The sequence below is a fragment of the Martes martes genome, assembly GCF_963455335.1.
Source record: "Martes martes genome assembly, chromosome: 8".
Taxonomy (NCBI): Eukaryota; Metazoa; Chordata; class Mammalia; order Carnivora; family Mustelidae; genus Martes; species Martes martes.
Window position 1 is genome coordinate 14,678,590 of NC_137895.1, and position 23,290 is coordinate 14,701,879.

General features: G+C 43.4%; 1 protein-coding gene across 1 annotated transcript; it reads left to right on the forward strand.

Annotated features, from left to right (window-relative positions):
• Positions 1–1,540: 1,540 nt before the first annotated feature.
• On the forward strand, positions 1,541–21,440 carry RTCB (RNA 2',3'-cyclic phosphate and 5'-OH ligase). Its single transcript, XM_080812486.1, has 12 exons — positions 1,541–1,719; positions 4,433–4,511; positions 5,702–5,769; positions 7,310–7,409; positions 8,102–8,258; positions 9,842–9,998; positions 11,614–11,773; positions 12,937–13,112; positions 13,613–13,801; positions 14,489–14,599; positions 15,925–16,044; positions 20,385–21,440. The coding sequence occupies exons 1-12, from the start codon at positions 1,627–1,629 to the stop codon at positions 20,490–20,492; spliced, it is 1,518 nt and encodes a 505-aa protein (XP_080668612.1). The 5' UTR covers positions 1,541–1,626; the 3' UTR covers positions 20,493–21,440.
• The last annotated feature ends 1,850 nt before the right edge of the window (positions 21,441–23,290 follow it).

The window sequence follows — 23,290 nt, forward strand, 5'->3', positions numbered from 1 at the left end:
AACTTGTCTTTTTATTTGAGAAATTCTCTGCTTCTGCTCTGGATTTTTTTTAAATAAAATAAGACAAAGATGAGAGAATTTAACATCTTTAACATCTTTAATTTAACATCATTAACATCTTTAACACCTTTGACAAAAAGTAGGAGTATGCAGACTTCAAGGCTTGATCTAAAAAGGGACCAGCTTGGGATGCCTGGGTGGCTCAGTCGGTTAAGCGGCCATGGTCAGCCTAGGTTATGATCCCAGGATCCGAGGGATCCTAGGATGGAGTCCTCCATAGGCCTCCTTGCTCAGCAGGGAGCCTGCTTGTCCCTCTGCCTCTGCCTGCCACTCCCCTTGCTTGTGCTCTCTTTCCCTCTCTAGCAAATAAATAAATAAAATCTTTTAAAGGGGGAGGGCAGCTTGGCTCCTGGATGTTTCTGGTGAGAAACAGTGGTCACAGCAAACTCGGGAAGTTATATCACTTCTTTAAGTTTTAGGGTTTTCCCTCCCAGATGAAATGAAATGGCAGTGCCGAGTACTTAGCCTAGATCATTTGTCGTTGGGGATCTTAAGTTGTTAGAGCATCTAATTATTGGGGTGAAACTGGGGCTGAAGAGGAGGAAAGGGGAACACATATGGGTAATGCAAGGACTAGAAACCACCGACCTTGCCTTTGTGGCTCTCACAGTCTCGTGGGAGAGAGGATGCCAACCCCGGTGCCGATTACTCCAGGACGGTCACTCACCTAATGCTCACAGACGCTCAGAACAACTGTGGTCCCATTTTACAGATGAGAAAACGAAGGAGAAGAGAGATGAATCCTACAAGCCTGGTAAAGCAGCCTCTGCGTACAGGGCAGAGGGAGAAATTGAATCCAAGTCTTCCCGATCCCAAAGTCACCGCTATTTACATGCGGTAGGACTAGAAGCGGAAATACGTGAAAACCGCTTACTCTGGGAGCAAGAGAGGCGTGTAAAAGAGCACGAACAAGGGTTCCAAGTCGTCCAAGAAGGGAAGCCCGGGAAGCCCGGCTGCCCGCCTGGACTGTGATGTCTACGCCTCTGGCCAAAGTAACCAGCCCATCGGTGTTCGCTGGAATAACGGGTAAACTGTCACCTTCATTCTTTGGAACGTTCTTTTCTGACTGAAAAGTGATTTAACGTGCACCCATCAATGCGTCCTGAAACATTACACGTGTCCAGTCATATTTATTTAAACAGGTTTCTCGGCTACACGCATCTTTTTTCCCTCCCTGCGGGGAACGTAAACTCCACGCAGATTTTCATTACAGCAGTTGGACCTGATCCAGATTCAGTGCGTTCTTCAAGTGCTGAAAGGCACTTCCAAAACAAAGGATGACTACAAACTCAGTAAAAACGACAGCATTTAGTTCAGCTTTAAGCCTGAAGAGGGCTAGTAAAGATCCAAAAAAGATAAACACTAGAGGGCAGTCTAACTTAACGAGAGAAAAGCGATTGGGGGGGGCATGAGTTTCGAGCCTCGACGCTTGCCGTCGCCCATCCTGCGGCGGAGCCTACTGCGCCTGCGCTTTGGCTTCCGGAAGGTGGTGCTTCAGGCAGCGGGACAGCGCGGCAGCGTCTCTTCAAAGGGGAGCCGGGAGTTTTCGCCACCGTTGTCGCCGCCATGAGTCGCAGTTATAATGATGAGCTGCAGTTCTTGGAAAAGATCAATAAGAACTGCTGGAGAATCAAGAAGGGCTTCGTGCCTAACATGCAGGTGAGGCGGGGAAGCAGGAGCCCGTGGCGGGGCCTTCCCGGGGGCCCGTGGCGCCTCCCTGCCCACCCGGCCCGGCCTTCCCCCTGGTTCTCCCCGACTCCTGGCTTAGCGCGGGGACCGTCCCCGTCCCCACTCTCCGGCCGGCCCCCTTTCCCGGCGGGAAAGGTCCCCAAAGCGGAACGTTGCGGGGGAATCCCAAGTGAATGCGAAATTCGTGCTTGCAAAACGCTTTCGCGTCGAAGTCTCAGAAACGCACCGCAAGATGTTACATTCCCGAGCTTTAGAGACGTGAGGGGTAGTTGTACACGGTGGCCCAGCCAGTCCCGGGTGGAGTCGCTGGGATGGGACTTCGTTCCTGAGTCATGCTGGCCACCTGGGTGACGTTTACAAGACCTTTGTTTGCTGAAGCAAGTTATTAGCATTCACCGTTCAATAAAACGTCTTTGCCTCTCGCAGCGGTCTAGAAAATTCACAGGGCAGGGTGGCTTGTTTTGAATACTCACTTCGCTAAGGATGGGTTGGTGACACAGCTTCCTCTAGCCACCTAGTAAGCTCAGCCAGGACTTGATACCCATTTTATTTCTTTCCTCTGTCGGAATGATGCATTCCCGATGGAGACTTGGAACCCAACACTGGGAGTATGAAAGCCTGGGTTCACTCTCTCTCGCAGGCTTTGTTGCCATTTGTGTCTATTATTTTCCATTAAAGTGAAGAAAACAGTCGTTTGCAGGGTTCGGGGGCATATGTTGTTAAATAGCTTTTGAACTCTTTTAAAGTGCCCTGTAAGTGTATTGAAAGGTTTGTGAGTCTGTGTTTTGGTAAGAGTTCCAGATAGCCACTCCACTCTTTTACTCAATATCAGAACTTACTGAGTGTCCCCTATGAGCAGAGCTGGACACTGAGAGAAGGAAAAGGCCATGGCCTTTTTGCTGTTTTCCGTTTAACCAGTTTCTGTCTATGGAATCTGGTTCCCTGAACGAGGGAATAGGAAATAACCATGACAGGATGGTCATGATAACTCACGGCCCATGTCTGGTAGTGATTCTGGCTTCACTTTTGATACACACACTTGCTGCTAATTCTGCCCAAGAGCAAATCTCATCTTGCCATTGGCAGTTACGGTTTCACTGTTTGTACACTTGACTAGCACTTCTACCCTAAGAGTGGAGAATTGAAATCTCAATGTACTACTCTTAAAGTTACTAACCTTTGTGCTAAGCTTGAATTCTGTTCCCGTACTTGAGAGATGAGTGAACTTCACAATAATTACCATATCTATCCTACTTAATCTCCAGTAAGACCCACGTGCTGCACTAAAAGTTCCTTTCTCCTAAAACACCCCCCTCCCAAATTTATGTCATTTTTGTGTCTCCTTTATATCTCCTCAATGTCTTGCAACTTCAGTGATGTCTCTTGTCTTTGAAGAGCTGGTTCAAACAGTGAGCGCCAGTCAAGCCTCCCCCCGGCTCCCTAGGCTGCTGAGCCACTTCCTCAGTTTTTTCTATAGCACTTTCCTATCGTAGTGCTTGCCTCATTGCACCTTAAATTTTCTAGTCCTGGGCTGGAAATTCCTCAAAAACAGGATCTTAGGGACACCTGAGTGGCTCGGTCAGTTAAGCGCTTAATCTGCCTTCGGCTCAGGTCATGATTGCAGGGTCCTGGGATCAAGTCCCGCACGGGGCTCCTTGCTCAATGGGGAGCCTCCCCTAGTGCCCAGTACAGTGCCTAAAACATAGTAAGTCCTCAGTAAATGTTTGGTGAATTAATAAAATGTGCTCTGAAAAAATAAAATAAAATGTGCTCCATAGAAAATAGTACTGGAGACATTTTGCTTAAACTGGTGTTATTCAAGCAGAGGTCCTCTTTCTTATAAAAGAAAGAAATTTGTCCAGGTGATTGTTAAGTCTTTGCTTCTCCCTCAGTGGGCAGCTCCTTTATAATCTTCGATCTCTGTTCTTGCCTTAGGTGTTACATAATTACATCCTTCATTGCCGTTTGTATTTTTTGTCAAGCTCCTTTAGCTTCTTAAAATTGTGTAGATTCTAGAACTAAGCACACAGCTGTGTAGCTACATGTTAAATTTTTTTTTACTCTTTATTGATTTATAAGTGAGCATAGGACAAAATAAAATATAATGTGCTGTTGTCTCAGGCACAGAAAAAATGCACTAAGGTCAGATGACTGCATTTTTATGTTTAGAATCTTACTCTTGATTCATCTATTTATCAAGACCCACTGATTTTTAGAAGCACAAGAGTAGTAGGACTTTTGGCCTTGGTGAGAGCATAGTTAGAAGACTTTTTTCTATTTTTCTAAAGGTTTTATTAGAGAGCACGAGTGGGGTGAGGGGCTCCATCCCTGGACTTGAGGATCGTAACCTGAGTTGAAGGCAGATGCCTAAGCCAACTGAGCCCCCCAGGTGCTCCAAGACTTCTTTATCACACGTGCAAAAAATTCCTGTTGAATTCTTAAGTGTGGCTTTAAGAGTAGGAGAATAAACAATTTGTGAACGTTACAGAATACATTTTTAAGACATTTAAAGATAGGAACATCTCGTAGTCTTTGTTAGGAAGTTTTCTGCTTGCTTAAGGTAATGAGAAAGTGTTCTATAAAGAGTAAAGTAAAATAAATAATATATATAGTATTTGTATGCTATCCAGTGCCTGTATATCGTGGGCATGTGCTCATAGTTTTTCCTTTTCGTTCTTACCAGGTTGAAGGAGTTTTCTATGTGAATGATGCTCTGGAAAAATTAATGTTTGAGGAATTAAGGAATGCCTGTCGGGGTGGTGGTAAGTACCTTAGAGTTCTACATGTGATCATATAAACAACATTTTCCCTGTGGCAAGACAGTGGTGCCTCAGTTATAATTTAAAAATACAAAAGTATTGTCAGATAATAATCAAAACTTTTAAATGAGACCAAAAACCTTGGTGATCCCACTGTTGGCCACCTGGCTTTGTAGAAACTGTGGAGCTGGGTGGACCTGGTTGGTTTCACAGCTCACCTTAGACAGTAATAACGAGCTGCCATTTATTGTGCACTTACTATGCGCCACGCACTTTGCAAGGCACTTTATGTAGATTACCTCATGTAATTCTGAATTTTAAGAGGAAAATGTTATTTCTATTTTACAAATGTATAAGGCAAAACTCAGTGATATTAAGGGGTTTTATTTAGTCCCCTCGCATAGCTTCTCGGTGACAGAGGTGAATCTCATATTCAAGAGTGTCTGATTCCAAAGTCTGCATTTTTAACCAGTAACCTTGATTAGCCTCACTGAACTTAAGCTAATCTCATTGTAAAGGGGAGTTGATTACACTTATCTTGCAGAACAGCAGCAACGTTTAGGGATGAGTGTATAAAGCTCTAATGTAATGCTCTAATGGTCATGATGGTATTACAGTGGAACCTGAATTTAACCCTTTTATTTTTGGCTCAGCAATCTAAATCCCACCCCTCACCCCACCAGGACATCCTGACTTGCCTAAAATGACACCACGACCAAGTGACAGACCAGAGCTAGAGCCCCGTATCCCCCGCCTCTCAGTCCAGCGTTGTCCCAGCTCTTCTGCATTGCCGCCTTTGTCACTTAGAGTAAAACCAGTGCTGATTTTTTTTTTTTTTTTTTTTTTTGGTAAATAATACAACTATTGAAAGAATTCGTTTTTACGTCAGCAACAAAACATTTATTAGTTGTTTCACATCTCTCAGTACCATGTGTGCCAGGAACCTTTTTGTGGTATGCACAGACACGGACAGCGTGTCTGTGATTACTCCGGTTGCCTCACTACCTTCTTAGACGTGCGCTCCCCTCTTGATGAGGTGCCCTTCCCACTTCACCCCAAACGTCCTCCTGCTTTGTTGTTCTGGTAGTCGTGGCCACTACCCCTTTGTATCATGCAAGCTAGAAACATACGAATATATGTAATGTTAAAAATCAACTGCGTCCCCTTTTCTAATACTGAATTTTTGTCTTCAGGTGTCGGTGGCTTCCTGCCAGCCATGAAACAAATTGGCAATGTGGCAGCCCTGCCTGGGATTGTTCATGTGAGTCCTCGTTCAGAGTTTGAATCATTTATATTTTCTCTTAGACTCAAAGTTCTCTGAGTGGATGAATGGCCACGCCTAACCAATAGTGGTGTCACTCAGACAGTGACCTTCAAACTTCCAGAAATAACCATGGAGTTTAAAACTGTAATTGAGTCTGGATAACATCTCAGTTTCTGGTTGCTTTTTGCTAGAACCTGTAAGCATTTGAAAATCTTTGAAGTAGTTTTGTTGTCTTGTTTCTTCATCACAGTGCAGCGTTATTACTGGACCAGCGTGCCACCATTGAAAGTTTCACTCTGGCCCCATTCAAGAGGATGGTTGGAGAAAGAATAGACAAAAGTATAAGGGTTAGACCTGTGGGGAGGAAGAAAGGACAGTACAGGTGTGGTAGGCATGATTGGGAAAGGAGGGCGGTAGCGGGAACAGGTAGGCCTGGGTGGTACAAGTGGGGGCCCTCCACAGTCCTGCGTTCAGGTTCCACCATCATAGGAAGGTGTGAAATCTGTACAACGGGCATTTTTTGGAGCCCTTTATACCATTTATTGTGCTGGCACTTGGAAGGAAAATGAAAAGAAAGGGCTTTTGCATGTAAGGAACTCTTAGGTGTCTAGGTGTCTGCATTGACCTGCATTCTTCCTGGGTCAGGGGCCTTTCCTAGGCATCAGATGTAGCAAGTGTACAGTATTCATACCAGCAAACGGATTACATTTGCCAGTGATTGCTTCAACACTAAGGGCCTGTATAAATCAGATATTTCCCTTCACTTCGCCTGACATGACCACAAGTTATCCATGTCTAAAGACTGTCTTTAAAAATGTAATTCTAGGGGCGCCTGGGTGGCTCAGTGGGTTAAAGCCTCTGCCTTTGGCTCAGGTTATGATCTCAGGGTCCTGGGATAGAGCCCCGCATCGGGCTCTCTGCTCAGTGGTGAGCCTGCCTCCTCCTCTCTCTCTGCCTGCCTCTCTGCCTACTTGTGATCTCGGTCAAATAAATAATAAAATCTTAAAAAATAAAAAATAAAATAAAATGTAATTCTACTTGGGGGTGTCTGGGTGGCTCAGTTAGTTGAGTTTCCAACTCTTGATTTCGGCTCAGGTCACAATCTCAGGGTCATGGGATCGAGCCCTGCTTTGGGCTCCACACTCAGCGGGGAGTCTTCTTAAGATTCTCTCCCTTACCCCCTCACCCTGCTCTCACTCACCCTTTCTGAAATAATAAATCTTTTTTTTTATAACAATAAATATTTGAAAGGTAATACTACATTAAAGTTAGTATGTGCCCCTCCTATAGAGTGTCATACTGAGGATTTTCTGTTCCAGTTTCCTTAGTTAATGGTGAGACTTTATTAAAAAGGTTTTTTCCCCACTATTTTTAGCCTTATGATTAGAAGTTTTTACACTTAATTTCCACCAATAGAGAAGGTTTCAAAAAAACAGAATCTTGATTTGGGGAAGGCTTCGGCCCAGAACCCACTTGAGAATTAATACGGTCTTGTCTGGTTGAGAAAGCTGGATCTCATTTTCTAATTTTCTTTCAGCGGTCTATTGGGCTTCCTGATGTCCATTCAGGTTATGGGTTTGCTATCGGGAATATGGCAGCCTTTGATATGAATGACCCTGAAGCAGTGGTGTCCCCAGGTAAGGTCACTGTGCACGTCTGCCGTCAGAGGTGAAGCATTGTCCTTCTGAAATAGAGTGTGGACGTCTCTCAGTCTCATGTTCTATCATTTCTCATCCCTCGTTTACTGAGAGGATGAATTGTGGACACTCAGAGGCTATTAAAATATCAAGTAAAGCATACATTTATGGAAAATTATTTGGGCTTCTACTATATGCCAGGCACTTTTTAGACACTGGCTACAAAACATACGGAAACGCTTTGCCAGCAAATTATGTGTCTTCTCTGTGTCCCAGCTAATTCTCAGGCACATGTTATGTTAGTAATGTTAACTCCATGTGGCATTACTGTGAGGAGTAAATGACCTAAGCTGTGAAAAGTATTTAGCACAGTACAAGGCCCTTAGAAAATACTGGGTAAGTGATTATTCTCATTATCATCATTACGATTAACGTCTAGTTGTATACATCTTTTTTAACCTTGTCTAGATGATACTCATTGTTACCACCTTCCTGGCCTACAAAGTACCCATAGTATGGACATTACTTTAAATGTTTTGATGTCATCAGACTTTACCTACTTTGTGGGCTGCTTTTAAAAAATGATCTTCAAAAGAAGAGCTTTCAAACCCATGTTAATGGTGAGAAACCACAGGTAACCTTGCCCAGCTGCCCAGTTTTGCTGATCTTTGACTAACTTCTCTATTTCGCAGGTGGTGTCGGCTTTGACATCAACTGTGGTGTGCGCTTGCTAAGAACCAATTTAGACGAAAGCGATGTCCAGCCTGTGAAGGAGCAGCTCGCCCAGGCTATGTTCGACCACATTCCTGTCGGCGTGGGATCAAAAGGGGTCATCCCCATGAGTGCCAAGTAAGAGGACAAGATTCCAGTAGACAGATTGGGAAGGAAAATAGCCACGTAACCCTCATATTCATAACCAGTGCAGGATGCTTAGGGGATGGGGATTGTTCAGTCACCTTTCAGGAAGTGGTAATGAATTATTCTTTTACATATGAGGTTCGCGCCCCCCTCCCCAATTGATTAGAGAGATTGGTCACATGACGTTCATTAGAACAGCTTTGACACACAATCGAGTTTATAATGGAAAAAGGCCCACTAACAGTTATCGAGCACTTCTACATGGAAGGCGCTGTGCTATCGTATACGTCTGTCATGTCATGTCATCTCGATAATAACCTTAATGTTATTCCCAACTGACAAGAAAGGAAAGTGAGGTTTAAAGAAGTAGTAAGCTAGTAAGTGAAGTCAGGGTTCAAACCAAAGATCCTTTGGCTTCAGAGGCTGTATTCTGAACTGCCTCTTATCGGTGAGCCTGTAGTTAGCCACGGCCTTCCTTTTTGAATGATAGCACTGAATGTTGTGTATTTATTGAGGTAGTTAAATATTTCAGCGGTAGAGAATGAAACTGAAGGCCACAGCATAATTGCCTTTTCGATGGCCATTGATGGTACCGTCATGGCTCATGCAAAGCTGTGCGTCTTAAACTTTGCAGAACATGTACTTAACAAGAATGTTTCTTTGGCATCTTCTGTTTTATCTTTAAAATTCATGTGACTTTTGCATTCCAATTATATATGTGTTCACACATTAATACCATTATGTTTCTAGCTATTACCTATTCTGCAGCTCCCCTCCAGCAAAAAAAAAAAAAAAAAAACTTGGAGTAAACGGATACATTTGGAAGATCTGTGATTCATGTCCCTGACATGCAGCCCTGGTTTGAAAAGCGTACCTAGAACATGTAAATTCTAAGATTTTCATAAATATTTTAGATAGAAATTTTGTCCTGTATCATAAATAATATTTGAAATGGGCTATAGTGGGGAGATGACATTGACCACTTAACCTTCCAGATAGTGTGTTGGGAGGGCTAGACCTTAGATGAAGGTCAAGGCTGCTTCCTTCTGGGGATGTAATATGTGTGCCCCTTCAGATGCATGTGCGCTGAAACCATGTAGTATTTCTGCAGAGGTACCTTCAAGTTCCTCCTGTGCCACCTGAAGGCATTTACATAGGTTTATTATTTGGCTGTAATTTTTCATAAATTATTAATGAAAGGGGTAGCTGTGGTAAAGTTAGTGGTAGATGGTGGTATGCGAGATGACAGTTATATGATGACAGAAATTTTCTTTGCCTTTCAGAGAGGCAAATCTAATGTAAAAAAGATACAAAGAGAAGGGACTGAATGAATGTCTAAAGAACTATAATTGTCTCTAATACGACCCTACTATTTTATATTGCAATTATGTACATAGCTGCTTTCCTCAAAAAAAAAACTGGAGTTGCTGAGAGCATAAACATGGCATCTAGCACAGCACCTGGTATATAGGCGAGAGTAGATGGACTGTTTCCTTCTGCCCTTTTGAGATGTGGTCATCTCAGCTTTTGTTCTGTCTTGGCCGTGAAATGACCAGACCTTATTACTCCCTCAGAGACTTGGAGGAGGCCTTGGAGATGGGTGTGGACTGGTCCCTGAGGGAAGGCTATGCTTGGGCTGAGGACAAGGAGCACTGTGAGGAGTACGGAAGGATGTTGCAGGCTGACCCCAACAAGGTCTCCGCACGGGCTAAGAAGAGAGGCCTTCCTCAGGTAACACGTGGGAGGGGCAGTGTGCTGGGTGGAGGGGGGGTTTCCTACGCTTCTGTTGAGGCGAAAATGTTGTCTTCTGTGTAGCATATATGTCCGCAGGTTTTTCACAGTATATCAAAAAGAACACAAATTTATTTATACCACATTCTTACTCTTTTGAAAAGCTGTTAGGAACTTGCAGGTGTTCATAAAACAAGATGTGCTGAATTAGAAATGGATGGGAGAAAAATAGGCTATCAGTATAAGGCTTAAAAATGTTTGCCCAGGGACGCCTGGGTGGCTCAGTGGGTTAAAGCCTCTGCCTTCAGCTCAGGTCATGACCCCGGCGTCCTGGGATCAAGCCCCACATCAGGCTGTCTGCTCAGCAGGGAGCCTGTTTCCCCCTCTCTCTCTGCCTACCTCTCTGCCTACTTGTGATCTCTCTCTCTGTCAAATAAATAAATAAAATCTTTTTAAAAAAAAATGTATGCCCAAATTACATATGTACATACTTGGACAGTTCACAGATGTGGCTGTTTTCTGGAGTCTAAGGTGAGAAGACATACCTTGTCTTATCCATGAGATAAGAATATATCACATGTTTGAAATCTATAGCTAGTGGCGATGGCATTGCCATTAATTCACTGTGACTGTGGGCAAGTCTCTTTTGCCTGAGTCTGGTTTTGTTTTGTTTTGTTTTCTTTTTTAAGATTGTGTCAAAGAGCGAGAATACAAGCAGGGGAGAAGCAGAAGGAGCGGTAGGCTCCCCGCTGAGCAGGGAGCCCTATGTAGGGCTCAGTCCCAGGACCCTGGGATCATGATCTGAGCCAAAGGCAGACACTTAACTGACTGAACCACCCAGGCATCCCTCCGAGTCTGGTTTTCTTATCTGAAAATCACTGTAGTTAAAACTAGGCAGCCTCTAAAGATTCTTCCAGCACTTCCGTGCTGCGGTCCCTGAATCCTCTATCAACTCCATTTACAGGATGTACTTTCAGTGGTAGATAATGGTAGGTGTCAGCAAACTCATAGATGTTTCAAAACTCATTTGAACTTGGACCTTGTTTAAAAATCCACACTCAGGAGTTTATCCCAAAATTTGACCCTTGTGTCCACACGTTTAAAATGTCCTATGAGCCATTTAATGGTCTGAATTTGGGTTTATGAAGCTTTCAATACATATTTGTATATACCTCAAGTAGGTAATGATACAATGAGTTTCGGGAGCTACTCTACCATATTTTTATTGTGTATAGCTTTAAATGCATGAAGCATTTCTGAGGCTCAGAAATTTCTTTATTGTATAAAACTGATTATTTTTTGTTATCGGTTGATTTTATCAATTTGCTTTTTAAATGGATTTTTAAAAAGCAGAATAGTAATCTGGCACCTCACTCCATTGAGTGTCCAACTCTTGGTTTCCACTCAGGTCATGATCTCATGGGTTGTGGGATCTAGCCCTGTGTCAGGCTCCCCGTTCACTGAGGAGTCTACTCATAGACTCTCTGTCTCTGCCCCCCTCCACCCAATTTGTGCATGCACATTGGCACTCTTTCTCTCTGTCTCTCTAAAATCAATAAATAAATCCTTAAAAGTGGAATAGAAGCCATTTTATCAGACATTCTTACTCTTGCAGTTGGGGACCCTGGGAGCAGGCAACCACTATGCAGAAATCCAGGTTGTGGATGAGATTTTCAATGAGTACGCAGCTAAGAAAATGGGCATCGACCATAAGGGACAGGTGTGTGTGATGATCCACAGTGGAAGCAGAGGCTTGGGCCACCAAGTAGCCACAGGTATATTCTCAAGCTCATTTTTGACTCAGTGCTCAAACATGCATTTATGGGGAACCAAATAGAGATTTCAGAGAGGAAGCTCTAGAACTATATACGGCGTAGGTTTTTACTGTTTCACTGGTGTTGTCATAGGAGATTAAATACTTCACATATACGATTTCATTTATACACTTATGATGTATGCAAATGTGTCTCACGTACCTGTACTGCAAGATTAAGTGTTGTGGTGGATTCAGTGATGAAATTGGCAAGGACCCACCCTCACAGTGTCTCAAAACAGAGATAATTGCATTAATTAAAATGAAAGGTAATACCTGGTAAAATACCATAAGGCAGTCTATATAAAGCATTTAGAAAAAATACATTGGAAGTGGCATGTTGAACACATACTGTTTGCAGTTTGGACAGTCATGCAGAAAGGACATTCATGATCAAAAGAGCATGGACAAAAGCAGAAGGCGGGCGAACAGCAGCAGGGTCACTCTGGATGACTGATAGGACGTGTGGAAGCATTTGTGCATTTATGAGAAGGTATATGGACACGTGGAAATTACTATAAACCTTAAGTTGTGTATTACATAGTTCATCCTTGTGTGTGCATTTCATCCTATGGGAATTTAATAATTTGGGCCAGCGTGACCCATTAGAATATTTAATCTAGCAGATGTATGGAGCACTGACTAGTAATTCCGAACTCTCTGCTGAGCACTTTTCTACGCTTGGCCACGGATTTGACTTTCCTGCTCTTCTAGCAACTTGTCTCCAACTCTTTTCTGTTAAATCACTAAAATACTATTTTTTAAAAACCATGACAGTAATAAAATATATTTTACTACTTGTGTTCATTCATTCTCATGCCAGGAAAGGAGAAATTAAGACCATGTTGTTGCTGTGTGTGTACACCTCTCATTGCCTTTCCAGGTTCCTGCAGGGAAGGTGTTAGCTTTGTAACCCACATACTTTGTGTCACACAACACGGACAGAAGATTCTCAGTAACTATGTCTTGACCAAGCAAATAGATGAACCTAGAAACACTTCAAAAGAAAAGTTGTGTTTTATTTGCTTTTTTAAAAATGGGTTTGAATGTAGCCCAATTTTCTGCAATAAATATGAATTATAAGGGGAAAAGCAGCCTCTTTAGACTTGCTTCTGTCTTGTCTAGATGCGCTGGTAGCTATGGAAAAAGCCATGAAGAGAGACAAGATTATAGTCAACGACCGGCAGTTGGCTTGTGCTCGGATCGCTTCCCCAGAGGGTCAGGACTACCTGAAGGGGATGGCAGCTGCTGGGAACTATGCCTGGGTCAACCGCTCCTCCATGACGTTCCTAACCCGTCAGGTACGGTTGAAGCTGTTCTTCTGTTACTCGTGATGTGGTTTAAAACAGAGCCTATAGAATCCAGTTTTCAAAATCTATGTTAATAAATACTGGAAATATTGGCAAACTATCCAGGCTTTTGAAGTCTCCTTAAACCAAATCAGCAGAGTATCAGGTGTGGGGAATGGGAGAAGAAGAAAAGCCAAAATTGTTTTTAGAATTTGCCTTGAGCATCAGATAGGATAGACGTGCATTCATGAAGGCAAGACGGCTGAGGAAGAAGCTGTTCTGAAGGGTGGGGTCAAGAGTAGCCCAGCACTTTTCCAGTCAGAGTTGGAATTTCCGGAGTGGCATTTGCAATGTTGTGTAAAAGATGGTTTTTGTATTTTATGTGAAGATGAATAACAGTGCTGTACTTGAGCTCGTGAATGCCTCACTCCCCGCAGGAACAGACCACCTGAAGCCAGAGGAGTTTGGAAGAGCTGGTTCTGGCTGCTTTTAACATACGCTTGTCCTTTTAGGCTTTTGCCAAGGTCTTCAACACAACCCCTGACGACTTGGACCTGCATGTCATCTATGACGTTTCTCACAACATTGCCAAAGTAGAGCAGCACGTGGTGGACGGAAAGGAACGGACGCTGTTGGTTCACAGGAAGGGATCCACCCGAGCTTTCCCTCCTCACCATCCCCTCATCGCTGTCGACTACCAAGTATGTACTAAGCCATTTGCGGTGTTAAGCCGTGGGGTGTGATTTAGGTCGTTCTGAACGTGAGCGAGTTTAGACAGAAAGGCAGCAGTTGGGAAAGGTCTGTCCTTCCTGGGAACGGTGATTTCCCGTCTTCTGTGAAGCAGTGACTCCCACCTCATCTCTGCCTGCCGTGGGAGGTCTAAAACATCCTCAGTGGGGCATCTTTTATTCCGTAAAAGTGATCTTTTCAAGGCCTCTGAATGATTGGAAGGCAAGATTAAGATTAAACTCAGTCTGTTCCTCTCTCCTCCTCCTCTTGCTGTCTGGCTGTGGTAGAGGTAGAAGGGCCCGTAGCCTGCTCCCATTTTCCCTATAATAAGGAAACCGGAATCTGGAGAGGTCAGGTACCTTGTCCTGGAATGTTCTTCCTAATGACGTTTCCCTAAACATTTGAATTTGGCTTTGCTCTTGTGTTGTCTGTCTCTGCTGCCTTTCAAGTCCTCAGATTTTTCGTTCCTTTCCACTTCCCTCTTAATTATCCAAGAATTAAAGTAATGTCATAGTAACAGCCGGGAAAGCAATGTATTTAGAGGCCCAGGTTCCTCCCACAGTCCTGCAGTGCAAGAGGAGGTGTAAATCTCAGGCATAAAAAGCTCATCTGAAGTTTTTCTAAATGGTGATATGTTTGATTTTTGTGTGCTTCCTCAGCTCACTGGACAACCAGTGCTCATTGGCGGCACCATGGGCACCTGTAGTTACGTTCTTACCGGCACTGAACAGGGCATGACTGAGACCTTTGGAACAACTTGTCATGGAGCGGTAAGGAACACAAACTGACTTAGAAATGCTCTCTTCCGTTTACTCATCATTTTACATTTTGACAGGTAAACGTACTTGATTGGGCATTAACAAAATTGAAGTTTGGATCCGTCTTGTCTTCTACCTGAATTTATTCTCATGATATATACTGTCTAGTGAACCAACTAATGTCACCTAGTATCTCTGCCTTATGGAGTCATTGTAGGGCAAGGGACTGTTGCCCATCTCTGCAAGCCCACAAAATCCAGACTGGGAAATTGCCACACTGGCCCCACGAATACAACTTTGACTGATGCAGGGTCACATCACAGCTTATGTCAGCGATTCACTGGACCTAGTCACTTGCATAATTTGTTCCTTTCTAGGTAGGTCCACTCAAGATTTGGGGGATTCGCACATCAGAGACCATGCATAGATGTACGCCTATTTCACCATATTGCCTCTTCTAAGCCAGGGGTTGGCAAACTTTGTAAAGCACCGGACGGTAGATATTTGGGTCCATATGGTCTCTATAGTAGCTATTCCATTGTGCCACTGAAGTGAAAAAGCAGCCACAGACAATACATAAACCAATGGGAATTACTGTGTTCCAATAAAACTTTATTTGCAGAAACAGGTGGTGGGCCAGATTTGGCCCACAAACCGATTTGCCAACCCTTGCTCTGAGCCATGAGAGTGCTTAGCTAATGATGGAGTGGCAAATTGAAACTCAGAGTACCTTCTCATAAGACAGACTCTAACAAACGTATCTGAGCCTTCCTTTTTCTCTGATCCTTTCTCATTTCCAGCAGCCTCCAAACTCCTCATTGTAGCCCAGTGATCAAAACCAGCACATCTCATTAGCAACACCTGGAGGCATTTTTTTTTTTTTAATGTCACAGTAAGGGTAGGGACTTTTGGTACTGGCATCTAGCAGAGGCCAGGGATGCTGCTGAACAATCTACGTGACATAGAATTATCTTGCCCAAAGTGTCAATAGTGCCAAATTGTTTGAAATCACAAGGCACAAAGTGTTTATGATGACAGACTTACTGTTTATGATTAAAATCAATTTATTTATATTGAATTGATAATTGTAATTAGAAATATAGAACTAAATCTTTCAATACTTAACATTTTGTATAGATGGAAAGTTGTTTTCTAGAAGGATATGAGATTTGTAACAAAAAAACTAAGGTTGATAAAAAAGAAAAAAGATTATTTTCTAACTCTAAAAGAAGTCAAGGAAAAGGTATATAATTCCAAAGGATTAAATAATTGCTGGAGTTGAAAATAAATTGTAGCTCAGAATTTATAAAGTAAAGTTCATTTCTTTTCTAATGTAGGGCCGTGCATTGTCTCGGGCAAAATCTCGTCGTAATTTAGATTTCCAGGATGTCTTGGACAAACTGGCAGATATGGGAATCGCAATCCGTGTTGCGTCACCCAAACTGGTTATGGAAGAGGTGAGTGAAATTTTGATAAATATTCAGCATAAAACTGTCCGTGATTTATGCTACTACACAGCATAATTTTTGGTATTGCTTATCAGATACCATGTTTGTTTGTTTTTAAATAACCTCAATTATAGTTTATCGTTGTCTTTTGTTTGGAGATAATTATAAGGCAAGTCTCAAGAATGATTCTTAATTTTTTTTTTTTTTAAGATTTTATTTATTTGAGAGGGAGAGAGACAGGTAGTGAGCAGGAAGGAGAGGGAGAAGCAGGCTACCCGCTGAGCAGGGAGTCTGAAGCCAGACTGGATCCCAGGACCCTGGAATCTGCTAGGATCATGACCTGAGCCTAAGGCAGACGCTTAACTGACTGAAAAACCCAGGCACCCTGCTTCTTAGCCTTTCTATGTATTAAACTTTAAAATTGTTTGAGCCGATTCATTTTAAACTTTCTTTTGCACAGCTATTATATATTAGAATTTGAAAGCAGATTTTAAAAGACAACGGTTTTATTTGATTCACAAGGGAGCCAAGATTTTGTTTAAATTATATGTATGTACATATTTAATTTTAGAAGCAGCATAACTTTTTTTAAAAGTTTAAGAGTAAAGAAAAAATCGTGCAGAAACTCAGTATCCTAACACAACTGTTAACCTCCCTTTTTAGGACACTTACTGTCTTCCTTTTTTTTCTGCTGAATGCTTTTTTTTTTTTTAAACTAGTTATAATCATAGTTTACATTTTGTAGTCCTTTTTCTGATTTCTTTTTCTCCCCTTTTTTTTTGCTATTTTCTTTTTTTAATTTAGCATGTTACTGTTACACTGTTTGTAAGCATCACTTTTTAATGATTGTCAAATATTCTACCTGCTAAGGACCGTAAGTTTCTGCCCATGTTCGACATTTAAGTGGCTTCCAAATTTTTGCTACTATAAATTAAGTTGTAATGCATGAAGCTTATTTCTAGCTGTTTTTGGTTTGGTTTGGTTTGGGTTTTTTTTTTTTTTTGTTTTTTTTTTAAAGATTTTATTCATTTATTTGACAGAAATCACAAGCAGGCAGAGAGGCAGGCAGAGAGAGAGAGAGAGCAGGCTCCCTGCTGAGCAGAGAGCCCGACTCAGGGCTCGATCCCAGGACCCTGGGATCATGACCTGAACCGAAGGCAGAGGCTTCAACCCACTGAGCCATCCAGGCGCCCCTGGGTTTTTGTTTTTAAGATTTTATTTATTTGACAGAGAGGGAAGCACAAGCAGGTTGGGCAGCTGGCGGAGGGAAAGGGAGAGAGAGAAGCAGTCTCCCTGCTGATCAGGGAACCTGATGCAGGGCTGGAGCCTGATATGGTTCTCAATCCCAAGACCCTGGGATCATGACCTTAGCTGAAGCCAGCCAGCTGTTTTTAATAATGAGAGTGAAATCCCGAGAGTAGACTTACTGAGTCACAGAGTATGACAAAGCCTTATTTCTTAATAACAAGTAATTTTTTCTCTGATTTTAAGAGTATGGGGCACCTGAAGCAGGCTCATCAGGTGCCCCATCCTCAGAGAGGAGCCTGCTTCTCCCTCTTCCTCTGCCTGCTGCTCCCCATGTTTGTGCGTGCATGCACTCTCTCTCTCTCTCTCTAATAAATAAATAAATAAATAAATAAATAAAATAAAATAAAATCTCCCCTCCCCCCAAAAAAAGAATAACACCTATTTATGGGGCGCCTGGGTGGCTTAGCTGGTTAAGCATCCAACTGTTTGTTTCAGCTCAGGTCATGCTCTCAGGGTTGTGAGATCGAGCTGTGTTCCGTGCTGGGCATGGAGCCTGCTTAGGAGTCTGTCTTTCTCTCTTTCTCCCTCTCCCTCTGCCCCCCTCTTCCCTCCCTAAAAAAAAAAAAAATAAAGAATAACACCTGTTTCATTAAGAGATTCTGGAAAATGCAAAGAAGAAAACAAAACATCTAAAATTCCACCAACCAGAGATCACTTCTATTGACATTTGGTATTTTCCTTTTGTGCGTGTTTTACATATGATTTGTTCGTTCGCTCAGGAAATAGTACACATCTATAGTCAGGTGCTATTCTAGGTATTAGGGGTACTGCAGAGAACAAAACCAACAAATCCCTTTCTTGTGAAACTTAGCACATAATAAAAAATGTAGTATGTTAGATGACAGGAAGTGCTATAAAGTACGAATGGGACAGGGATAGGGAAAGATAGGAAGTGAGTACAGTTTTAAATAGGGTGTAGCGTGGTGACACTTGAAGACCTAAAGGGAATGAGGGAGTGGGCTATGTAGGTATCTAGGGGCAAGCCTTCCAGGCAGAGAGAACAGCCACGTGCAGAAACCCAAGATTATGCTTAGACGTTGGAGAAGTAGCAGGGAGGCCCCTGTGACAAGAACAGGCAAGGGGGAGCTGAGGTCAGAGGTTAGGAGCACCAGATCGTGTGAGTCCTTGCCTTTCCTTTACAGAAGGACTTTTGCTCTTCCTCCTCTGAGTGAGGTGGTGGGAAGACATTGGAGAATTTTGAGCAGAAGAGTAACGTGATCTGGCACGCAGATGAGAAGAATCTGGAGGAGAAATTGATGATGCAGAAAAGGGGGAGGATCACTAGAGCAGTGTCCTTGGATAGATGAGAGGAGATGGGATCGAGTGTCCCAAGTGGATGGGGTTGGTCCTTGCTAGGAGCTCAGAAAATGAATCCTTAATAAGAGAAGGTAGGATGCAGGTAGTCAGGGAAGTGGTGGTGAGATTATATGGAGATTCTGTTCTGATGGTTTCTCTTTTTTTTTAGTGTAGTAGAAAGTAGTATCAGCAACTAAGAGTGAGAATGCAGGGGAAGGTAGGAGATAACCATGTATGAGAACGAGTAATCAGCCTGGCCAGATTCTGGGTGGGTGCCCACATAGCAGCCGGGGCCTCCTTGTGCTAAATTCAGTGATTGGGTGTTTTTCAACCATATCAGCTGTACAGGTGCAGGCTTGAAATAGATGTTGAGTTAACTTCGACCAGGTTTGCAAGTATAGTGCAGTGGAAGTGAAGCAAGGCTGTTGAGTGCTTGCAGGGAGATTAAACGTCCCACAGGGCTAAGGGGATTGATGGAGACGGCGCACAGGAGGGAGTGAGCTGGAAACGTGTGGTCGCCAGCCCGGCGTGCTTGAGATGGAGATTATGGAGGAGTTGTAATCACTGGTAATGACAGGTTCTGGGTTATGGCCCTGGCTGGGAGGGAAATGATCGACAGTCAAGGAGCTAGAAGCCAAGATACTGAGTGGGTCCTCTTGCTAAATATTGAAACCATTTGAAATTTTAGCAGGATAGAGTGACCCTGAGCAAGGAGCGAGAAGTCTGCCAATAACGGTAGGGAGTGCTTCCGAGTCTATTAGGTAACTGCAGCAAGAAGAGGGAGTGAGCCCCGATGACCGGCGAGGACTTAGAAGGGAGTGGGAATGGTCTAGAAAGTACCAAGATGAGCATGGACACCTGGCGCACTTTTGGGCCTAATGACAGGACCCCATTTAGGAGGGAAAATAGCTACTACTTGAGCAAGTTAGAAGTGGAAGTGACATCCCTAGAAGAGATCTCTGTTTCCGCAAGAACAAGAGGGTGAAGGGAATGTTCCGAGCAGAGGGCAGCAGGGAGAGGATTCTGCACATGACTCACTGGAAGGAGTCCAGAGACTGTGGTGTGAAAATTAGAAATTGGAAGGGAGTGGGAGATGATCTAGCAAAGGGTGTGCATGGAGCCCTGTGGAAATTTGCTGAGAGGAGCTGCTGTGCTCCAGTGAACAGGGAGAGAGAAGATGTGTGATGAGACTAGTTCTGAATGGCAGGATAGTGACTGGCTGGGAAGGGAGGGGGGAGGTCTTGCTGGTAACTCAGAAGAGTGTGTGTGTCCGTGTATAGACCCACAAACATACAGAGGATGTTGGTAATACAGGTGCATTGAATAACTTTGCCTTATTGTGAAGGTAATAGCTGTTCATTCCAGAAATTTTGACAACTATAGAAATAAAGAAAATCGGAGTGGCCAGTAACTACCAACCAAAGATAATGGTTTGATGCATTTCCTTTCTGTTGGGTATTAGTGTTGTGTGTGTCTTTTATTCAGTTACATTTACTGCTTTTGCTAGTTATACAAGTAATACATATTCAGTGGGAAACTATGAGACATACAGAAAAAATATAAAGCCAGGTAAAAGTGTTTATGTTATTATTCTCTTACCAACATTTAATTCAGTCATTGTCTTTGTTTGATACACACACCAAAAAGAAAACTCAGTATTATTTTAATGTGCATTTCTTTAATCCCACATGAAGTTTAATGGTTTCAAGGATTACACTTTACAGTGTTCATCTCCTCCCCTTCAGGCTCCCGAGTCATACAAGAACGTGACAGACGTGGTGAACACCTGCCACGATGCTGGAATCAGCAAGAAGGCCATTAAGCTGAGACCGATTGCCGTCATCAAAGGATAGAACACTGACCGCAGCTGCCAGCGCCACTGCCCACCATAGGATGGAGGTGGACTGAAACGCTCCTCAGACATCAGACTCCAGACCCGTAGGCTCCCAAGTGTGCAGATGCAACCGCCCGTTCCTGAGGGGCTGGCGGCGGCTGCTGCTCTCGGGAGCCAGGCCTGTAACATTACCTTCCGGGAGGAGTCCCACTGTCCTCCCTAATTGTCCCCCAGGTTTTAGTATTGCGGGTGGGTATAGATCAAGATACTGCCTAACTCAGTCATAGAAGTGTGTAGCCAGCAGAGTGAAGTTCTTTACAGCAAGCTCTGTTTATATTCTGAGCCATGAAGAGCGTTCTAGTAAATAAGGTTTTCAAATGTTTCCTTTCCCTCCTCCTTTTGTCAGTTTGTCCATTCACCCACCCATCCATCCCCTTTCCCTGAACCCAGCAAAACCCTGACCACCACTCTCACTTGGAAAGCACCCACAACGTCCTTTCCAGGTGGGAGATGAATGGATAATGGGACACGTTGAGGAGGGCACATGCGCAGAGGTATAGGAATAGGGGCTCAGAGTAATTTTCCATAGACTTCCTTCTTTGCTCATCTTAGATGTGAGGCAGAGCTCTGCCGTACCTGCACAAGGCGCCTGTGGGAGCTGTCAGTAAGTAGGCCTGGTCTGGTAAACTGTTCCGGCGTGAGGTCTTGCACGGCACGGTGGCGAACCTGCACAGAATGCTGAGTATCTTTATGTTTGTGGTTGAATTATTGCAAAAGCCTTACATGACCGCAGCTGTGGTGTTGGCGGTGGTTCTGTTGGACAGGTTGACTGGTGCCATCTAATCAGATTTTGTGTTCTGTACTGTGATACCTGAAGATGTGGAAGGGACAGGTTACTAAGGCCTTTGTTGCGTCCAAACAGCCAGTAAAATAGAAAAATCTAATAAAGTTGCAATATGTTGTTTTATCTTGTGCTTCATAGTTTATTTCTTAGGACAGTTAGTATTTGTGCTTGATTCACTTTGTTTAGTGCTGTTGCCTGATTTTCTCCCAGGTTGCTTTCAGTGACTCACTAAAATATTCTTTCCTAAAACTTACCCTTCAGCTTACAGTAAAAATTCTCCTTGGAGTATCTTCTAGATGCTGCCGTTTGGAAGGCTGTAGAAGACAGGCTTCCTCTGCAAAAGGTCTGATATGAATTAGCCTAGCATGTCTTCACTCTGAGCTCCCAGTCATCTAAATATGTTGATGGTAGAGTTTGAACATACCCAGCAAACCAGTTAGGAATTCAGTGTAATAATTACAGACTCCGTGTGCCTTCAGACTGGACCAGCCGCTGTTGTGCACCCATGACTCAAGGATGCACGTTCCCAGCGAACGCTCGAGGGCACCTCAAGGTGAGAAGCAGGCTTCCGGCGGCCGCTCCGTTCTCTAGGGCTGAGCAGCGGAGCGTCAACTCCCCCTGACCAGGCTTGCTTCATGACGTGTCATTTGAAACTAATTCAAAGCAAGGTCCCCTCCCAAAACTAATTGATGTCAGTGCAAGAAGTGCTGTGCATCATCTTAAATACATATGTTGAGTTTTATTAGAAGCTTTGAAAGTTACCCCGGGGAGGCATGGGGAGGCGCAGGGGAGGAGGGGATACAGAGAATGGTTCATGTGGGGCGTTTCTGCTCTATGAACTTGTCTTGAATATGGCATTTGCAGTGAGCTCGGCCCTTTAAATGACCGTAGGAAGTAATTGTTAACATTTTGAGTTCAAAAAGAAAGGTACAAACATTGTTTTCCTTTTTCTGGAGATGTTATTTTCCTGTTTGAGACACTTAACGATACTTAACAATATTAACAATACTTAATAAATGCTCAAAAGAAGCAGACATCACCAGCTGATTGCCCCGAGTAACAGTGCCCTAGGCCCATGCACACACGCACAGCTAGAACACCCTTCCATAAGGCCCTATCTGGCTCCTTCAGGCATGAGGAGTCCTTAACACTGTACCTCTTGGTCCGTTTTAAGGCCCTCTAAAGTCAGTCCATTTATCTTATTTTTTTTTTAAGATTTTATTTATTTATTTGACAGAGATTGCAAGTAAGCAGATGGAGGGAGAAGGAGAAGCAGGCTCCCTGCTGAGCAAGGAACCTGATGCGGGGCTCGATCCTAGGACCCTGAGACCACAACCTGAGCCGAAGGCAGAGGCTCAACCCACTGAGCCACCCAGGCATCCCTAAAGTCAGTCCATTTATAAGAATCTCAAAACCACACTGACAATGGGCTGTATCATCACCGTCTGCAGCAGAGGGATGGGAAAACCAGTTGATGAGACATAAGCAAAATAGGAAGGGTCACTCATTTTCTAATTTGATAACTTTCCTGGAGCAGCAAGGAGATGATGATTTAAATGCCGAATTAAATCTTGCAAATCCCATTGTGATCTCCAAATTCTACTTCATTTAACCTTCAGAAACAAGCACAGGATAACTTTTTTTTTTTTTTTTTTTTTGGTCTGCTTGAGACTAACTGTATTCTCGTGTTCATTATAAAGTTTTCCTGTCTCCCATTTCTGAAAATTCCCTGCAGGCTTCACCCGTGTTGCTGAGGAATGTACCATTCCTTGTGCTTGGAATTCCAACACACAACACCAGCTCGTTCTAAATTCTTACATCATTGTGTTTGCATGTGCTCTAGTGCTTGACTCTGGGAACTTTACATCCAGAGAGCATGATTTGTGGCCATCTGGATTTGCTGATGATGACGATGCTATTAATTATCAATCAGGCACGTTGGAGTATGCCAAGTCGTTTGAATAGATCGGGAT